General features: G+C 61.0%; 1 protein-coding gene across 1 annotated transcript in view; it reads right to left on the bottom strand.

Annotated features, from left to right (window-relative positions):
- Positions 1-1,250: 1,250 nt before the first annotated feature.
- ATCAY (ATCAY kinesin light chain interacting caytaxin) overlaps positions 1,251-19,444 on the bottom strand; it is a 31,282-nt gene continuing 13,088 nt past the window's right edge. The window contains exons 3-13 of the mRNA XM_078443632.2: positions 19,219-19,277; positions 16,333-16,554; positions 14,766-14,951; positions 14,378-14,480; positions 13,113-13,244; positions 12,276-12,362; positions 9,662-9,760; positions 8,973-9,008; positions 6,886-6,957; positions 5,553-5,582; positions 1,251-3,701 (exon numbers count right to left, since the gene is read on the bottom strand). Coding sequence (XP_078299758.2) covers positions 3,692-3,701; positions 5,553-5,582; positions 6,886-6,957; positions 8,973-9,008; positions 9,662-9,760; positions 12,276-12,362; positions 13,113-13,244; positions 14,378-14,480; positions 14,766-14,951; positions 16,333-16,554; positions 19,219-19,277 — 1,036 coding nt within the window. The 3' untranslated portion in view covers positions 1,251-3,691. The remainder of the gene's footprint in view (positions 3,702-5,552; positions 5,583-6,885; positions 6,958-8,972; positions 9,009-9,661; positions 9,761-12,275; positions 12,363-13,112; positions 13,245-14,377; positions 14,481-14,765; positions 14,952-16,332; positions 16,555-19,218; positions 19,278-19,444) is intronic.

The following is a 19,444-nucleotide window of genomic DNA, read 5'->3' as shown; positions in this document are numbered from 1 at the left end:
GAGAGGTCAGGTCCTCACTGAGCACTGGGTCCCACTGGAACCCCCACGGCCCCTGGGGCCCTCGCCTGGGCTGGGCCCTCCACCGGGGACACCGGCGACCTGCCCGCTGGCCTGCTAACTGCTGCTTCTCTGTCGGTCTCAGACCAGAGAGGACCCTTCCTTCCGGGACAGGGCCCGGCCTCTCCTCCTGGTCCCCAGGGGTCAAGCTTCTCCAGTAGGCCGGGTGCCAGCAGGTGAATGAAGAAATGAATGAGTGAGCGAATGAATGAGTGAACAAACGAATAAGTGAACGAAACGAGTGAATGAGTGTATATATGAATGAATAAGTGAATGAATGCATGAATGAATGAACGAATGAGGTTTCAAGAAACCCCTCAGGGTAATCAGAGACCCGGTGGGTTGGGACAAAACGTGTGGCCCCATCACCCCCAGATGGGAGTGGCACCTGTGACCCCCGTGCCACCCGCCCGGTGAAGCCACCGCCGCGGCCGGGACGGGCGCCTTCCTGACTCCAGCGACCTGTGTGCACGCCCGTCCTGCTCCCGGCACCCGAGGCTCCTCTTCTGGGCTATGCGATGTGTGACCAGAGAGAAGCACCTGGTCCCCGCCTCCCTGACACACCGGGGCCCTGGCCCGCGCCCCTCTTCGGGCTGTTCCCGAGTTAGCCCCTTTGTCATCAGTAGGTGAGATGCAAGGAAACCTCTTCCCTGAGCTCTGTGAGCTGCTGGGGGGAAGGTTGTGGGAGCCCCTGGCTTTTGGCCAAGCGGGACATCGTGGGGGTGACCTGGGGGCCCAGCCCTCACGACTGGCGCCCGAGGTGGGGGTGAGCCCTTCACCCGCGGGGTCCGGCCGGACTGCCCGGTGTCAGGTCACAGGACGCGGAGGGGGGGGGATCCCCGGGAGCTGGAGAGCGTGGGGACCCTTCCCCAGTTCGGTGTCGGGAACGGTGTGAGCGTAGAGAGGAAATAGTCTTCTGTTCCAGAAGAGGCGATAATGATCTATATACATACAGTAATTAAACTATTACCATTGTCACCTGCTAACCCTGCTTGGTTCCAGAGCGGACTGGGGTCGGGAAGGGAACTTGAGTCACAGAGAGGCAGATCCGGAAGGGGCCCTAGGGATGGCCCCAGGGACCCCCCCGGAAGCAAGAGCGGCAGGGCCACGGCCGCGGTCGCCCCAGGCCGCCCCTCTTCGCCCGGACCCAGGCCAGCGTCACACCTCGGGGAAGAGGACACCAGCGACCACCCTCCCTTCTCAGCTGCTGCCTCTTTATTTCCACACAAATCCCCCAAAGCCCGTGGAAACCATGTCTGAACATCACGACGACTTTGGGTGTAAAAACCACAACACTGGCCGTCCTTAGGATGAGCGTGTGAGCCACGACCGAGGACACGACCCACGTGTCACAGGAGGGAAGCCCGGCGTCCCTTCGTGACGGGGGCTCGGGGTCCACTGCATCTTGGCCGGAACTGCCCCCGAGACGCATCTTTCGCGAAGCCGCTGGGAGCCGCGGGCGGCCGCCCGCGTGGACACGTGTGGAGAGAGCCGTGCCGTGGGACCTCTCCTGCCTGGGGACGGCCTCCCGGGCCTCTCTCTATCCTGGAGGGGCCGCCGTGGCGGCCGAGCTGGGGTCCCTGGCCCCGCTTGCCCGTTGTCCGTGGCTGCTGGTGGTCCGGAGGGGCGGCGGGCGGGCCGCGGGGAACCAGCTGGTCCCCGTTGGGGTTTCTTGCGTGGCTGCAGGCCTCGGTCCGTCCCTCTGTCGCCTCCGCAGGCACGCACTGTCGCACCGGGCGGACGGCCTCAGTTCCTCGCGCTCAGCCTGCAGCCGGTTCCGGCCTCCTCCCCCGGTTACTGGTTACTGTGTTCGTGGAGGCCCCGCGTGGACCCCGCAAGCAGGGCCCGCCTCCCGGGCCTGGAGTTTGGGGCGGCCCCGGGGACGCCCGGGGCACCCTCCTGAAAGGAGGCGCTCCGGACAGGGGCAGGCGACAGGCAGAACAGGGGGCTGTGGGGGTCTGTCGGAGGGCAGCCGGGAGAGGCCCATCCGCTGGCCTCGGCCGCCTCAGGCTCCGGGTCACACGCCTGGGCCCGGAACACGGTCCTGTCCTTTATTTGACATTTGGGAAACAGCAGAAACACAAACGTAAGACCCCCCCCACCCGCCCCCCAGGCGTCCTGGCCTTCCCGGGGCAGAGCTGTGCCGACCCAGAAGATGCGGGGCCCAACTCGGCTCCCAGACTCCGCGTTTATCGAGGCGGAGCCTCTGGCGTTGGACGCGGGACGGCCCCGTGACGTTCAGGACGTTCAGGAGCCTCCCCCACGGGGCAAGATGTCGGGTGTTCCCTTCCCTCAGCAGCAAACACCACCAGCTCCCTCCTGGCATCGGAATAACCCAAAACACCTCGATGCGCCCAGGTCGAGAAGCCTCCGGCCTCTCCCCTGAGGCCAAGAACCTCATACCCAGGGCACTTGAACTAGACCGCTAAGAAACCAGCGACGGCGCCGGGAAGAGGGGCCTGGAGAAGGTACCCACCCGCTCAACCTTTGTTCAGATTCATAGAAACAGAAACTCTGAGGATCGGAGGGGACCGCAGAGGACCACATTCTGTGAGCACTTTCCAGCCTTTTCTTAAATGCCTCCACGGACGGGGAACTCACTACCTCTAAAGGCCACCCTGACGGGCGTGCGGACCACGTTAGAAAAGTCTGACTTCTGTCCAAGGTAAATTTACCTCCTTTGACCGCAGGTCTCCGTAGCATCCAGGCCACTGGGATTTATTTTCCCAAGTGAACTTCAAAACACTCAAAACCTGCAATAAACCTGTATCTTCCTGTATCGCGGTTCAGAGCCGGTTTCCCATGGCGGGAACCTGAGGGGCTCATCCCAACCCTGTGTTGGGGGGGGGTCAGGAAAGCGGGGACACTTCATTCCCTCAGTAGGAGGTATTGATCAGGATTGCCCTGTGGTGTGGCGTCCATTAAAGGGGCTTGAGAATGTTCTAGAAGTGGGGGCGGGTTTGCAACTGCGGGGCGGGGGTGATTCTCAGCAGCTCGCGTGTGCCATCGTGGACTCCGTTAATCCCAAAGAAGATCGGGAGATGAAGGCGAGGGGAGCTGGTCAAGTGTAAAGCCATGAGGTGCAGGGACGGGAGGTCCCCGGGGCACAGCGCTGCTGGGGGGGCTGAGCTTCCGGGCCACGTGCCCAGGGCCGCAGGGGGTGTTCTAGGAGAAAAGGCACAAGAACGAGTCCAGATCCGGCCAAGTTGCTGGCGGGCATCCGTGGCTCCGGGGTGGGCCAGGTGACAAACAAGAGAAGGGTCTTGAACCAGGACTTTGTGCAGTGATGGTGGTGCTGAGGGCGAGGAGGGGGTCTCTGAAGCCGTCGAGGGCACACGGGCCATGCCCTGGGCCGTCTTCCTCTTCTCGGCCGCGAGCTCGCGAGTGTGGAGGGCTGAGAACCAGGTCCTTTTCTGGAACATACCGCGTTGTTTGAAAACAAAACGAAACAAAAACGTTTTCAAGCAGCTCAAAAGGATGCTGGGTTTCAGAGATGGATGAGGGGGACTGGCCCCCTCCAAAGACAGGGGCGTCAGGACAAGGCGGGGAGGAGGTCCAGGACCAGAGGGCGTCTGACAGAGGTTTCTTGCCATCTGGAATCTTCTGTCTTGTCCTTCTCTGTAGTCTTGTCACCTCAGGACATGCTAGAGAGGGATAAACACAGGCCAGGCTGTTATTACTGTTTTTAAAGAACTCGGGCAGCAGTGGGGGGGTGGGGGGCAGCGCCTGGGTGGCTCAGTCGCTTAAGCAACCGACTCCGGCTCAGGTCATGATCTCGCGGTCCGTGGGTTCGAGCCCCGCGTCGGGCTCTGTGCTGACGGCTCGGAGCCTGGAGCCTTCTTCCGATTCTGTGTCTCCCTCTCTCTCTCCCTGCCCTTCCCTCACTTGTGCTCTGTCTCTCAAAAACAAATAAGCGTTAAAACAAATACATAAACACAAATAAAATACGTGATTATCCTTAAAAAATACAGAAAGAACGCGGGGAACGCGTGCGCGTGTGGACGGCACGATCCGACGCGGCTTTGGGGGGCCCTCGGCAGCAAGAGCGGGACCAGCCCATCAAGGTCTGCTGCCTGCCACCCACCTTCCGGGTGTGCTTCCAAAGGGGACCCCTCAATCGGTGCGTCAGGAGAACGGGTGCCAGACCGATGTCACCAGTCGGACCAGAGGGAAGCTTCAACCCAGCTACCCGTCCTTCTGTCCCCTCCCTCTGCCCACCTATTCACCCACCTATCTGTCTGCTCGTCCACCCGGTAGCTTCTTACAATTTCTTCTTTGGGGTCTTTAATAATTTTAAGCACTTCTAATTCATCATCCCTACCTGAGGATTCAGGGGAGGGTCTAACTCTGCTTTTTCTCGAATCTGCTGGCTTTCGCTCATGGTGCGGGACTTCCTTGTGCGTTCTGTGTCTGTGGGTGAAACTCACCCCCAGAAGACGATCTTGTCAGAAAGGCACCGAGAACTTGCCTCCACTCGGTGTGCCCAGAGCAGTACTGGTCTAAGACCATTTAGATTAAGAACTTTTTTTAATGTTTATTTATTTTGGAGAGAGGGAGAGAGAGAGAGAGAGATACAGCGTGAGCTGGGGAGGGGCAGGGAGAGGGAGACACAGAATGTGAAGCAGGCTCCAGGCTCCGAGCTGTCAGCACAGAGCCCGGTGCGGGGCTCGAACTCACAGACCTCGAGATCATGGCCTGAGTCGAAGTCGGGTGCTTAACGGAGCCCCAGCGCTCGGAGTGCCCCGTCTGGTAAGAGTGTCTTTGTTTCCCTGGGGACCGTGGGTCGTGTGAGACAGCGTAGGCTAACAGCGGGATGAGGTTGGGGGTATCGGCGGGACCTCGGGACGGCGGAGACTGAGCTCAGCCACGGGCGTGGTTACCCAAGCGTAAGGGACCGCCCCAGGAAACACCCTGGACGTGGGCGTAGCGTCCCTGGTTGGGGACATTGCCGGGCGAGCTAAGGTCTGCCTGGATAAGCCCCCCGGGAGACCACACTGGGAGGCTCACCTCTGGCCTCTCCGGGCCCGGGCATCACATTCCTTATGCCCGTTCTCACCCGTACTCATCCCTCCACCATATTAAACCATAACTGTAAGCGAGACAGCTTTGCTGAATTCTGTGGGCACTTCTAGCAAACCCCTGAACCTGAGGGTGGTCTCCATGACCCCCAGCACACAGAGCGGCTTTTCCTGGCCTCTGGAGCAGGCGGGGACCCTGAGACGGGCCGCGGGCAAACGCCGCGCCCGTGGCCGCGTTACAGAGCCCGGGCTTTGGGGGCCTGGCTCCGGTCAAGCCTGCCGTGTGGCTTAGCTCTGGGGCATCAGGTCGGTGGCGCCCCCGGAGTTGCGCAGGGACGGGCAAGCCAAGCCTGACTCCCCAGGACGGTAGCAATCGACCCCCAAACAGTAAATCGCGGGGCGAACGGTTCCCACGCGACTGGGTTCCACTCGGGACACTGAGGCACAGGCACCGGGACGGCCCTGCTCCCCACCTACCTTGTTTCCTGATCTGTGGCTGGAGCAGGCCTGTGAAGAGAGAAGCCTTCGCGTTATTTGCCTATTTGGGGGGGAACCCTGGCATCTGGCCGCGAGCCCTGTGCGGCCGGCTCGGCCTCGCCTTGAGCTGGTACCAAGCGAGTGGGGGCAGCCCATGGGGACGTGCAGAAAGGTCACCAGCCAGAACCTCCACCGGAGAGCAGAACCCCTCTCGCGGCCGCATCAGCTACCCGCGGTCCCTGAGTCCTAGACGCTGGGGGCGGGGGGGGGGGGGGGGGGAGGCCCCAGACGCAGCCGCTGCCCCCAGGTGGCGCAAGGGCAGGAGACAGAGGCTACGCGAGGGTCAAATGCAGGAGGCAGGCTGGCCGGGCAGAGGCGAGGGGGGCAGGGGCGGGGGCAGAGCCCGCTGCGTTTTCTACCCATCGGGGGCAAGGCGCCACAGGGCTTGGGGCAGTATCTGCTGGGCGTCAGAAAAGTAAAGCGGGGGGCGTGACGGGAGGAACTGCTTATCGGGTGTGGGGTCCGTTTGGGGTGATGGAACATTCTGGAACTAGAGAGTTCTGGAACTAGAGAGGGGTGCTGCACGGACAACTCTGCCAGGGTCCGAAAGGCCACCGGAACGTGCACTTTAAAACTGTTTGTTGCGGGGGGGCCCCCGGGGGGCTCAGGCGGTTAAGTGTCTGACCTTTGATCTCGGCTGAGGGTCATGATCTCACGGCTGGTAGGATCGAGCCCCACGTCAGGCTCTGTGCTGACAGCACGGAGCCGGCTTGGGATTCTCTCTCTCCCTTTCTCTGCCCCTCCCCCCCACCAGATAAATAAATGACCTTAAAAAAAAAAGAGGGTGAAGAAGCCCCTGGAGAAGAGACGGGGCTGGGGCTGGCCATCCAGGGGGCTTGCCCGGCGGTGGGGGGGCATGTGCTGAGCCCCTGAGGCCGGGCACGGGCAGCCCAGCCCCAGAGAGGAGCGGACTTTCACATTTTCTGGACAGTTCGTTAATTTATTTATCTGTAAAGCTTTTATTTTTTTTAAGTAATCTTTGCTCCCGCGGTGGGGCTCGAACTCACAGCCCTGAGATCAAGGGTTCCACCCTCAACCGACCGCCAGGCGCCCGACTGTTGGTTTAAATATAATTCCGGCCTCTGCAGGTGTCCCGTGGGGACGGCCCGGGGTGGAGGGAAGAGGGACCCCGGGACTGAGCATTCAGGATGGGGCCGGCGTCGTGCTGGCCATCCACGCCCGCTCTCTGCTGTCCTCGTCACGAGAGCGTTGCGGTCACTCTTACCGGCCGTGCGGGCTCGGCCGCCCTCGCCATGGCCACCTGCACAGTTACCTGTCCGCCGCCGGCACCGCCTCGGGCTTCTCCTCAGACCTGGGCAGGACGAACTCGGGCTGCAGCCGGGCGCTGGGGACGGAGAGAGAGGATGTGGGTGACGAACCTGCCCCCTGTGGCCTCGGAGGGTGGCGTGGGGGAGTCTCGCTGCCCCAGGATGGGCCCCGAGGGCACAGAGATCAACCCAGAGGTTAATGACGGCGGAGACGATCATGGGGAAGGGGGCACGAGCGGGGACAGGACGGGGAGGAGGAAAGACCCCGAACGTTCCTCTCAGCTGTCAGCCCGGAGGCACCGGTCCTCGCCCCTTGGACACGGTCCCCTGTGCCCTGATTCCGGCTTGCGGTGCTGGTCTCCGTGCCTCCGCAGCTAAGACTGGGAGGGCAAACAGAGGCCGAGGCAGAGAGAGAGAAAGACAGGGAGAGACGTACACAGAGACAGGGAGAGACATACACAGAGACAGGGAGAGACAGGGAGAGATAGAGAGAGAGAGGGGGGGAGCGCGAGAGATGGAGAAGGGCAGGGGAAGAAAGGAAGGGGAAAAAGTGCAGACAGACAGACAGACCGACATCTCTAGTTCCCACCCAGCAGCGGCTACTGTCTCGAACACAGAACTACGAGTCGGGGCGCCCGGGCGGCTCGGTCAACCGTCGGACTTGGGCTCCGGTCATGATGTCACGGTTCATGAGTCTGAGCCCCGCGTCGGGCTCTCTGCCGTCAGTCTGTGGGCACAGAGCCCGCTTCGGATCCTCTGCCCCCCTCTCTCTGCCCCTCCCCCACTCCCGAGCACACACGCCCGCAGGAGCGCTCCCTCCCCCCTCCCTCCCCCTCCCTCTCTCAAAAATAAACAGTAAACAAAACCAGAACTACGAGTGATGAGGACACGGGAGGGGGAGGGGGAGCCCTTGTCCTGCGGGGGGGGGGGGGGGCGTGGGGTGGCCCACGTGCCCCGGGGACAGCGTGGCGGTTCCGCAAAACGTTCAAGGCAGCATCGCCACGTGCTCCCGGAACCCCACTTCGGGAACGCGGGGACTCAGCTGGGTGTTCGCGGCCCGTGTCCACAGCGACACGACTCCCAGCAGCCTCAGCAAACCCACGTCCCTCCGTGGATGAAGGACAAACACAACGTGGTCCGTCCACGCGTGGGAATATTACTCGGCCTCGGGAAGGAAGGACCCCTGCCGCCTGCCACCACGCGGGCGGACGCGGGGGGCCACGCACGGGACGGGGCGTCCTGCCTGCCCTCGGCCTCCCTCCCTGGCGCCCGCGGCCCGTCATCACTACGCGACGCCGTGCGGAGCCTCCACGGCGCTGCTCACCGCGTGGCTCATCTGCCCACGTCACCCGCCCTGCCCGGGACCCGCTTTCCTCACTCGGTGACGCGCCCCTCTCCTCTGCCATTTGGAGCCCCCCGGACCAGGACTCTGTCTTTTTCACCTGTCCCCCCGGAGGAGGCTGGCACGGGGCCGGGCACTGATAGACGCTCTCGACCCCCCGAAGCCCCAACCCTCCCCCAGGCTTGCTGTGTGGCCTGGGGCAGGTGCCGTGCATCTCTGAGCCTCAGATTCCTGGGCTTCGAGATGCTGCCGGGAATCCTGGCCCTGCCCAGCTCCGGGGGGTGGGGGCGGAATACGAACGCATCCGGGGGACGGTATGAGGGCCTCGTAACTGGGTGGGGCCGCGATCGCCCTGAGGTCCCGTGACCGCCACCCCTGGTGACGCCACCAACAAAAACCGAACCAGTAGGTTAGTGAAGGGGCATTTCTGGGGCTGTCGGGGCCGAGAACGGAACCTGTGCCCCCTCTGTCAGCGGATGACTTGATTTCACCGCGACTACTATGAGCCACTTTTCGCCCAGGGGGTCCCCTTGTCCTCATTCCTCAGGGTAACCCCCACGGTGGCTGTGGACTCTTTGCTCGCCTACCGTCCCTCCGTGACAGAGCGGATTCGAACCCCGGTCTGACTCAAAGCCCTCAACAAACGCGAGGGCGTCATCGGCCCCTGCTGGGCCAAAGCCACCTGTTACCCACCCCCCCCCCCCAAGGTGGGCCCGGCCCAGCCCCCGCCCCGAGGCACTCTGTACACACCTCTCTCTCCTGGCCTTGAGCCTTTCCTCTTCGTACCTGGAAGACAGAAAGCACAACTCCTCAGACGCCCCCCTCCCCCACAGGTGCGCTGCCTGGGGACCCCTTCCCTTCTGGGAACGGAGACACAATCTCCTTGTCACGTCCGAGTTCGCGCCAGCCTTGGGCGCAGAAAGGCAGCCGGGACTGACGGGCCGACGGCCTTTTTTACGTTTCTGACAGTGACTCCGCTGGCCTCGTCCAGCATCTGGTATAGATACGGCTCAGCCGATTAGTTTTCTGTGCCTGATCCGGGACCAGCAATTGAACGGGGTCATTGTAAAGCAACCCCCTCGCTGACGTGGGTCGGTCTACACGCCACCACCCCCCCCCCCCCCAGGGCGTAAATATTTTCGACTTCCTTAGGCCGGTTTCCGCCACAGCTGCTCAATTCCAATGTGGCTCAAAGGCAGCCATGGATGGGCGGGGCCGTGTGCCAATAAAACTTTATTTATACAACAAGCTGTGGGCCACGGGTGGCCGGCCCCGCGTGCTCTCCGATCTCACGTGGGCTTGTTTCACCGTGTCTCCCCGGGTCCGCTGCTCCCACTCACGTCCGGCGTCCGCTTCTCGGGCCCCCGAGAGGGGAGGCGCGGAGCCTGGGCGCGCTGGGGCCGGGGGAGGGGGCGCCCCCACGGCACGGGGACACTCACTGTAGCACGCACTCGGGGATCTGCACGTGTTCCATGGGGATGAGCTGTTCCAGGTCTTCCAGGCTGTGTACGTACTGGATCTTGTTGATGAATTTGACGCTGGCGGGACAAGGAGGGACACGTGTGAAGTCCGGCCCAGGGCGCGCGAGGGCACAGAGGCTCACAGCCCGTCCTTTCAGAAAGAGCAGCCTCTCTCGGTCCGCACCCGGAGCCAGGCTGTCTGGTGCCACGCGGGGCTCTGTCACCAGCGTGTGGCTTTGAACTCGCGGTTACCGTTATTTTAAAAAATCTAACTTAAACCTAATTTTGCTGAAGTATAAAATAAGCTTTTTTCGAGGGCCCCCCCGGGCGGGCGGCTCGGTCGGTTGAGCGGACGACTTCGGCTCAGGTCGCGATCCCACGGTCGGGGAGACCGGGCCCCGCGTCAGGCTCTGCGCCCACGGCCCGGAACCTGCTTCTGAGGCCCCGCCTGCCTCTCTCTCTGCCCCTCCCCCGCTCGCACTCTGTCTCTTCAAAAATAAAGCAGCATCGGAACAAGTTTTTAAAAGCTTCTTTTAAAGTCGAGTCATTTTTCTAAATGACAAACAGAAGGCCGAGAGGATACGGCACGACAGCAAATGATAAAATAATCGAGTAACGGTTAAAAAAAAAAAAAAAAAAAAAAAAAAGGTAAAACGGAGTCAGGGGTCTACAAAAGCGTGTTGAGACGTTTCGTATCTATGTCGAGAGGTCAGATTAAAACTCGGCTCAGGCTTTCCGGCGTCCGATGCAAAGGGAGACACGTGAGGAATCAATGACACACAGCATCCCTAATGGGAAAAATAAAGCAGCTGCTTGGCAGAAAGGCCGACGGTAAGCGATTAGGCATGACAGACGCTCCCCACGGGGCGTCACAAAGCGGCCATGTGCGGTGTTCTGAGCAAATCCGACTGCTTTCATGCAGGGCAAGTCGCATGTTGTAAAATATTTTTTTCTTTTTTTTTTTTTTTTTTTTTTTCATGAGAATATATTTTTTTTTAATGTTTATTTACTTTTGAGACAGAGAGAGACAAAGCATGAACGGGGGAGGGTCAGAGAGAGGGAGACACAGAATCCTAAACAGGCTCCAGGCTCCGAGCTGTCAGCACAGAGCCTGACACGGGGCTCAAACTCACGGACCGCAAGATCATGACCTGAGCCGAAGTCGGCCGCCCAACCGACTGAGCCATCCAGGCGCCCCAAAATATTTTTTATACATTTATTTTTGAGAAACAGTGAGACAAAGCGTGAGCTTCCTTCCTTCCTTCCTTCCCTCCTTCCTTCTTTCCTTCCTTCCCCTTCCAACCTGGGGCTCGAACTCAAGGACCCTGAGATCAAGAGCTGCGCGTTCTCCCGAATGAGCCCACCAGGCTCCCCTGAAGGATCTGGATTCGATTCAATGCTCTGAATCATGTCAAATTAAATACATTCAGGGGGGCGCCTGGGTGGCTCAGTCCCTTAAGCGTCTGACTCCTGATTTTGGCTCAGGTGGTGATCTCACTGTCACGAGACCCGGCCCCAAGTCAGGCTGGGCACAGAGACTGCTTAAGATTCTCTCTCTCTCTCTCTCTCTCTCTCTCTCTCGGGGCGCCTGGGTGGCTCAGTCCATTAAGTGTCCGACTCTTGGTTTCGGCTCAGGTCATGATCTCACATCGGGCTCTGTGCTGACAGCATGGAGCCTGCTTGGGATCCTTTCTCTCCTCTCTCTCTGCCCTTCCCCCACTCATGCTACCTCTCTCTCTCTCTCTTAAAACAAACATTGGAAAAATACATATATATATACATATATATATACACTTCAAAAGATGTGGTTTACGGTGCAGATCTGGGGCACGTCACATTGGCGTGACGTCTGGGGCGGCTCAAGTCGGAGACTAAGGTCAGCCCCCTGGCTACTCGGTCCCCATGGGGCCAAACCACAGTGAAACCCTAGACAGCAAGGTGAGCTTCCCGGTTGGTGGACCTTCCCGTATGCTGTCATCCATCTTTGCAGGGACAATTAAGGGCTTTTGCTACCACCCCCGGGGAGGGGACAACTGCCCACCTGGGACCTCCATATGCACCTTCGGGCTTTGCCAACTTTAACCCGCGTCCTTCCTCTGTAGGAAACCGCGACAGCTTTTCTGAGCTCTGGGAGTCCTTCCAGTGGCCCGTCAAACCTGAGGGTGGTCTCGAGGACCCCCCCAAGGCACATGTGGCTCGTGACATTATTGCCGGGAGCGGGTCAGGCCCTCCTGGCGTCCTAATGGTCCCCGCACAGGTTCTGGAGTGGACGGGGAAGGGGGGAGTGTGGCGGGCGAGCACCCGGCTGTGTGACCCTGGCTGTGTGCCTTGACCCTTCTGAGCCCCAGATCCCTCATCCACGCGACGGGCGTGACAGCGTCAGCCTCTCCGGTGGTGGCTGTCACGTTACGAGGTATCCGGCGTTTAGGATGGGACAGCTGCTTTGCTAGTATTTTTCCTGTGTTCGTCCCTTAATACTAACAACGCACATGATTTAAACAGCTTGAGGCCAAGGTCCGCATCCGACGCAGAGAAGCTGGAAGATTCAGATTCCCATCAAAGACGCGCGAGCCCGCCCCGGCCGCGGCCTCACCTGATGAAAGGCCGGGACACCGCGAGCACCGTGCGGATGAACCAGGACGGGTGCACAATGATCAGCGACTTCAGGTTCTTCCGCAATCTGCGTGGGGAAACAGAGCAAGTGAGCCCTGGGGAGGGAGGGGCTCCCGGCGGGCAGATCCAGGCTGGGGGGGGGGGGGTCCGGAAGGCCGAGCCCCCTTTGCGGGGTTTGTGGGGGCCACGCTGACCTCTAGCCCCGGGTGTCACTTCATTCAGGGCCTGAGCTCTTGACTGCGTGGCCGCGCGGCCCATCCCCGAAAGATGTCCTGGGGCACCCTGGTTCTGACCCCCTGTTGTGGTCACGTTGAACTGCGTGTCCCCCCCCCCCCAGATTTGTATGTTGTAGTCCTAACCTCTTGGACCTCAGAACGGGGACATCGTTTAGAAAATAAGGTCATGGCCGACATAATTCTCTAAAAGTCACACCAGGGCAGGATGGGACGTAATCCAATCACTGGTGTCCTTATAAAGAGGGGACGTTTGGACGCAGACACACGGGGAAAGGCCGCGTGACCACGACGGGGGCGGCGCGCCTCCAAGCTGGGGGGGGGGGTGCCAAGGATGGCCGGTGCCCCCCCCCCCCCCCCCCCCCAGGAGCCAGGAGACGCACGGAACAGACTCAGGAGCCGATCAAGTCCGTTCCACCGTCCGGTCTGAGGTCGTTTGTCCGACCGTCTGGTCTGAGGTCGTTTGTCCGACGGCCACGCCGCCTTCCGGGGGGGTGGGGGGTGGGTGGGGGCGGGGCTCCGGGGTCCCCTGCTCCGCGGGGGTGAAAACCCCTCCCCCCGGGCCCTTCCGCCCACGCGCTCACCTCCTGTCGATCATCTGATAACACTTCTTCAGCCAGCCGATGCCAGGCATCCTCCGCCGGGGGGTGGCGCCGTTCAGGTAGACGATCATGTAGTCCTCGGCCACCAGCAGCTCCAGACTGCTGATGACGTACCTGGTCACGTGTGCGGAAGACGGGGGGCCCGGCGGGGGGGGGGGGCCAGAGTTAGGAAGCCCCGCCCCCCCCGTCCGCGGGACGGAGCGCCCGTGGGCGCCTGCGCTCTTCGCTGCCGCCTGCCGTGCTGGGCCAGCCCCGCCTGCTCGGGGTGGCGCGGCTGCAGACCCCAGCCCACCCCAAGTTAGTGTCCGTGGGCCTAGGGATAGCAGGGGTCACCATTTCACTAAGCCCTTATTAGGCACCAAGGGTTTTACGCGCACGACAGCATCTAGCGTCTCCGTTAATCCGGAGAGGGGGTCCCAACGGCCCCGGGGACGGCCGGGGAACGGGCACCCACAGTGGACGGCCCACCGCACCAGACGTTAGGGGTCCAGGCTCCCGTCCCGGCCCCGTCTCTCCCTGAGCAACTTGAGAAAATCTTTTCTTTTTGTTTACTGTTATTATTTTTTTAAATGTCTGTTTATTTTGACAGAGAGCGAGCGAGCAGGGGAGGGGCAGAGAGGGAGGTGGACAGAGGGTCCAAAGTGGGCTCCACGCTGTGAGGGCGGAGCCGGACGTGGGGCTTGAACTCGCGAGCCGGGTGATCATGACCTGAGCCACCCCGCAGCCCCAGAAAACCTTTTCCTCTGTCTCAGCCTCTACGTCCCCACCTGAAGGTGGGGGGTGGGGGGAGGCTGGGCTCCCTGGATTCTGGGGCCCCTTCCTGCCCTGACCTCCCCCAGGTGCCTCCTCGTCCTCTGAACCACCCGGCACCGGAGCCCCACCGAGTCAGCAGGAAACCTCCATAATCACCAGAACAGAAGTAGATCACGTTTACTGAGCTCTTTCTGTCACCTGCCAGGTGCGTTGCTCCATCATTATGAAGCTGCACCCCTGCGTCCTTGGGCAAGTGACTGAACCTGTCTGTGTGTTGGGGGCGGCACCTGTAGGAGGAGGTGTCCGCCCCACAGGGTTGCCCGGAGCGTGGACTGCGTTTCCACACGTGAAGCGCGTGGCCTCGCGGGCCGCCAGAGAGTAAACGCTCAGTAAGTGGGAGTGACGAGGGGTGGGCCTGGGAGCCTGGTCCAGCCCACGGGCTGGGGCTCTTGGAGCCATGGGCACGGGGCGCAGCGGGCGGGCGGGCCACTTACAGGAAGAGGTTCTCCATGATGTAGTGGTAGTCAGGGGAGCTGCTGTCCGGGAGGAAGCAGGCAGCGAACACAATGATGGCGTTGAGACCCTCGCCGTAGTACCCTGGGGAGAGGCGGCCAGTGAGTGGCTCGCGCTCTGAGCTGCCCCCGGCTCTCCCCCGGGCTCCCACCCCCTCGCCAGCCAGCCCCTTCCTTCCCGGAGGGCACGGCTCTGAGTCATGGGAGCGCTTGGGGAGCCGGCAGACCCCTGATCGGCCTGCCTTTGATGGGGACACCGGGCTTAACGCCCCTGTGTCTCGGATGAAGAGACTGAGGTTCAGAGGGAGCCTCTGATGACCTCCGGTCGGCCCGGCTGGAGCCAGGGGGAGCTCGCGGGGTGCGGTCTCACCTCCGTGGGTCACTACCCTCATGTAGGGTCGGATCATGTGCAGGTCAATCCGGTGTTCTTGTTCTCCGATGATCACCGTCCGCCAGAGGCGCCCGTTGGTGGCACCGCCGTCCTCCACTGCGCCGTCCCCGAACAGATCTGCGCTGTCACCGGGCATGTTCTTCGCGGCGGCCACTGGGGTGTCATCTGGGGGGGTGGGGGAGGGAGCAGAAGGGACGTCTCAGTCCAGACGCTGGGTCCCAGCCTCCCGCCCCGGCCCCCTCTGCCTCTGCCGCCTGTGGACGCGTGACCCTCCTGCTTCCCCTGTGACCTTGCCCACGTGCTTCTCCCCGCCCAGAGGCCCTGCTCGTCCACTTCCCCCCCTCCCCCCGCTCTCCCTTCACGGCCCGGCTCAAATGCCACCTTCTCCAGAAAGCCTGGCTTCCTAGAGCACTCTGTGGGCTTGGGGCTCAGAGCCTGTGAACGTGTGTGTGTGCTTCATCAAACCGCGAGGGCGCTCAAGGGCACGGGCGCTCTCATTCTGTGCCCTCCTTGGAGCCTGGCACACGGAGAGACGATGCAGCCTGGCACCGGGACCCCCTGCACGCTTGCCCGGCCCCTAGCGACGCACGCGGCTCTCCACGGCCCGGTCCTCCTCCGCCTCCCGTGTTTCATCCAGCCCTGACCCCTCCTTCCGGCATGTCCCCTACCTCAGCCGCCAGAGGCCCATCTAAAACCCCTCTGGGGCGACAGGAATAAACACAATGACGAGAGAATCCCACAAATCACCGCACACGTGTCGGGTGGCCTAGACGAAACGGCTAAATTCTAAGAAACGCACAAACCACCAGAACTGACTCAGGAAGAAATAGAAAAACGGGGTAGACCCGTGACGGCAGGGCGATTGGATCAGGGGTGGAAACTCCCTCCCTCCCTCCCTCCCTCCCTCCAGCCCGCCGAGGGCCGGGTGGCTTCGAGGCCGAGTTCCAGCAAACAGGTAAAGAGGTAACGCCGATCCTTCCCCGTCTCAGCACTGCACACGTTCGGGGCGTCCCAGGTGGGCATCCTCGCCGCCCCACTCAGTGCCAGGAGCAGCCCCAGTGCAACGGCCCCAGACGTCCCCAGACGCGGCCCTGTGTCCCCTGGGGCAGGACCACCCCTCGGGTGAGCCCCTCTGCCCCGTCCCAACATCTCACCTCGTTTCCCTCACAGCACCGAGCACCAGGGGCGATCAGCTTGTGCGTTTTGGCTTTGGTGCCTCGCGTCTGTCTTTCTGGCGACCGTGCTTGGGGCTGGGCACCCCCTCTTCCTGCCACATCCCCGCCACCCGCCCCGCACCCCAGTCAAGATCTGCTCCCGAACAAATGCTCCCCAGACGGCTGTGCAATGAGTTGGAGGCACTTCATTTCGGACGCGGTCACCTTTGAGAATCACGGGAAAGCCACGCCCCCTGGACAAACCCTCAAGTCCTCAAGAAAAACGGGCGTGGGGTCGCAGCGGAGGAGGGACCCTCCCGGGGCTGTTCCGTGAGCCCTGGGTTGGAGCCCCTGTCCCAGCTCAGCCCGTGGGGAGCAGCCCTGGGCCTCACCTTCCCACTCCAGCTCATTGCCATTTCCCAGAAACTCCAGCGAGTCGGTCTCGTCCGGGGTCTCGATGTCGTCCACGTTGATATCTAGGTCATCGGGGGTGTCCAAGAAGTCGTCGGACAGCAGGGAGCCCTCGCTCTGATCCAGCGAAATGTTGATCTCGGGGGCGACCAGTGTCTTCCGCTTACGATGAGCTCCGTTGAAGTTCAATGTGTTGGGAGGGGCTGTTTGGAAAACGGGAGAACGAAACAACTGCGGCTTCTTCCTCTCCTTGCTCCCCCTCCCCGGTTCCCGACCCGGTGAGCGGTCTGCCCCACCATGTGGTTGCAAGTCAGGCGACATCCCTTCCGGACAGGTTCATGCCGTGCCCTTGCCGCCTGGACGTCAAGGGTGGGCGCCTGGACCTCGCTGCTTCCCGGCTCTGTGACCCCGCAGACGGAGCCTGACTTAATTTTACCGGCCGCTAGGTGAGACTCGCAACGGTGAGTCAGGTCAGGGTCACACGGATGGCCTGCCCGGCTCTAGACGGTGGGCCTGTCGACACCTGCGATCACTGTTGCCTTCTGGATGGGGCTGGCAGAGGACGCCCGCGTTCTGCTTTTCACCTCTCGGTGATGTCCACCTCCGTAATCGCTGAAGTTTACCGATCACATCGCACGGGCCAGGCCCTCTTCACAGCACCCCCCCCCCCAAGCGTTTTCCTGTTTCGACTTTGCGATATCCGCACAAGGCGAGTTCTGTTATTGTCCCCTTTACCAGGTGAGCAAACTGAGGCACAGAGGGATCTCTCTGGAGCTGGTCAGAGTGGGTATGCCTCATGGTTTGAACTGCTTTTTCCCGAAGACTCTTAGCTGAAACTCTGGTCTCCTTGTATGAGGTGGTCTCCCCCCACCCCCCCCCCCCCCCCGGGCTGCCTCCAAGGGGTTAAAGCTGATCCGACAGCTAGCTGAGCAGGGCTAGCCCCTGACGGAGGTGGCCTTACATGGGGTAAGTCCCCAGATGTCCCCAAGCCAGCTCAAGGGAGACAGGTTGTTCTTCCAGAGACCTTGGGAACTCTCCCCCAGAATCGTCAGCGGACGGAATCGTCGGTGGACAGTGGGGACAAAATAAATGAGCCAATAGGAGAGCCCTGCCCCTCTCTCGCCAGATGAAGACATTCGTCGACACGTAATTCAACGGACAAGCTCCTTACCCTTTTGGTCTTTGAATTTCTCCAGCCCTAAACCACAGGTCAGAGGTGACCGCCTCAGGACACACACCGGGATGTAAATGTGTGCTTTTGCAGAAAACGGTAAAAACAAAATAGCCATGGGGGCACCTGGCGGGGGCGGGGCTCAGTCGGCTAAGCGTCTGACTCTTGGTTTCGGCTCAGGTCATGATCTCACGGTTCGTGAGGTTGAGCCCCGTGTCGGGCTCCGTGCTGACAGCGTGGAGCCTGGGATTCTGTCTCTCTCTCTTTCTGCCCCTCCCCTTCTTGCACTGTCCCTCCCTCTCTCTCTCTCTCAAAAATAAAGAAAGAAAGAAAATCGAATAGAATTTTCACTAAAAAAAAAATCTGATGGAATTTGTCCTGCCAAATTTCAAGACTTGCTGGGACTGACGATCCCTTTCTTTCCTCCTGTTTCTGCTTTTCGGAATGAGGACATCTATCCCATGCCTGTCCCACCGTCCTATTTTGGAAGCAAATAACCTGCCGGGGTTTCACGTGTTCACAGCTGAAGAGGAATTTTGCCCTGAGTCTTCTTCCTCTTATGGCCCTCAACTGATTAGATGAGACCCACCCATATTAGGGAATGCAATCTACTCTACTCAGAGTCTAGTCATTTAAATGTGAACCTCATTGAAAGAGTGACTCTCAATGGAAACCTCTAGAATAATGCGTGACCACATCTCTGGGTGCTGTGGCCCAGCCGAGTGGACACATAAAATTGACCACCAAGTCTCTCCATCTCCTTAACTAAATGTCATTTGCGAAGTCCCTTTTGCCATGTGAGGGGACATTCACAGATTCCAGGATTAGGATCTGGATACGCTTTGGGGGCTGTGATTCAACCAGTCACACCTAGGAAGAGGGATACGGTTATCCCACACGTCTCGTTTCGCAGAGGTAAGAAACGGAGCTCCAACACAGTCAGGGGACTCGCCCAAGATCACCCTCTGGGGGTGACAACGACAGGCAGACTCCATGTGCTCAGGTCAGAAGCAGGCCCAGTACTCTAGGGGGACCAATCATCCAGAGTGGCCCCAGAAAGCTGGGACGAGCTGGTCTTAGCTCTTACTGCTGTGTGACATCAGGGGCATGGCTGTCCCTCTCTGGTCAGTCTTTCCTCCGAAAGGGTAGGATGAGCTGTGATGAGCTGCATGGGGGAGACGCGGGCAGAGTGGGCCCCCCCCCCCCCAGCAAGACCACGTGAGGGGATGCCACTGAGGAGAACACATGTTCAGGACAGTTCCTCTGGCTGTCCTGGACCCCCCGTCCCCAAATTCTGGGGCTTTGGATCCTCAGAGCCGTGAGCCTTCCTGAGCGCTTGGGACAGCAGAGCCCTCCAGGGCTGACTTTGCGCCTGGCGTCCCCTGGGCACTTAACACATGTCACCTCATTTAGTCCTGGCAGTCCCCCTTCCGCGGGGAGCTCACGACCTGCATTTAATAGATAAGGACTTGGAGGCACAGAGAGGCCGGGCAACCAGCTGAAGGATACACAGCAACACCACATGACTCGGCCGCGCATCTCCCCCCCCCCCCCCCCAATGGTCGCTTTCCCTCCAGGCCTCGCGCAGAAGGCCCCCCTTCCCTGACGGTCCGCCTCGGACATTTCGAAAGCTACGGCCTCGGGCAGAGCGGGACCTGGAAACAGCGTGCCCGTTTTTGCACCCGTGGAAACTTACAGGACGTGTCTTCCGTGGGGCTGCCAAGCGGGTCCATCCCTGTCTCTTCCGGGAGTGGCCTGCGGACCCAGCAGAGAGCAGGTATCAGTCACGGGAGCGAGAGTGCAAACAAACAGCTTGGACAAGACTCGGGGAGGTCTGGGGAGTCCCTGGGACAGAGGACACCTGCTCATCGGCACAGAACATCCTAGAACATCGGTGCCGGAGGGCTCCCTTCCGATCATCG

Source organism: Panthera onca, chromosome A2 (genome assembly GCF_046562875.1).
Source record: "Panthera onca isolate mPanOnc1 chromosome A2, mPanOnc1 haplotype 2, whole genome shotgun sequence".
Taxonomy (NCBI): domain Eukaryota; kingdom Metazoa; phylum Chordata; class Mammalia; order Carnivora; family Felidae; genus Panthera; species Panthera onca.
The sequence above is the reverse complement of the archived record's forward strand: the minus strand, read 5'-3'. Positions and strand labels throughout refer to the sequence as shown.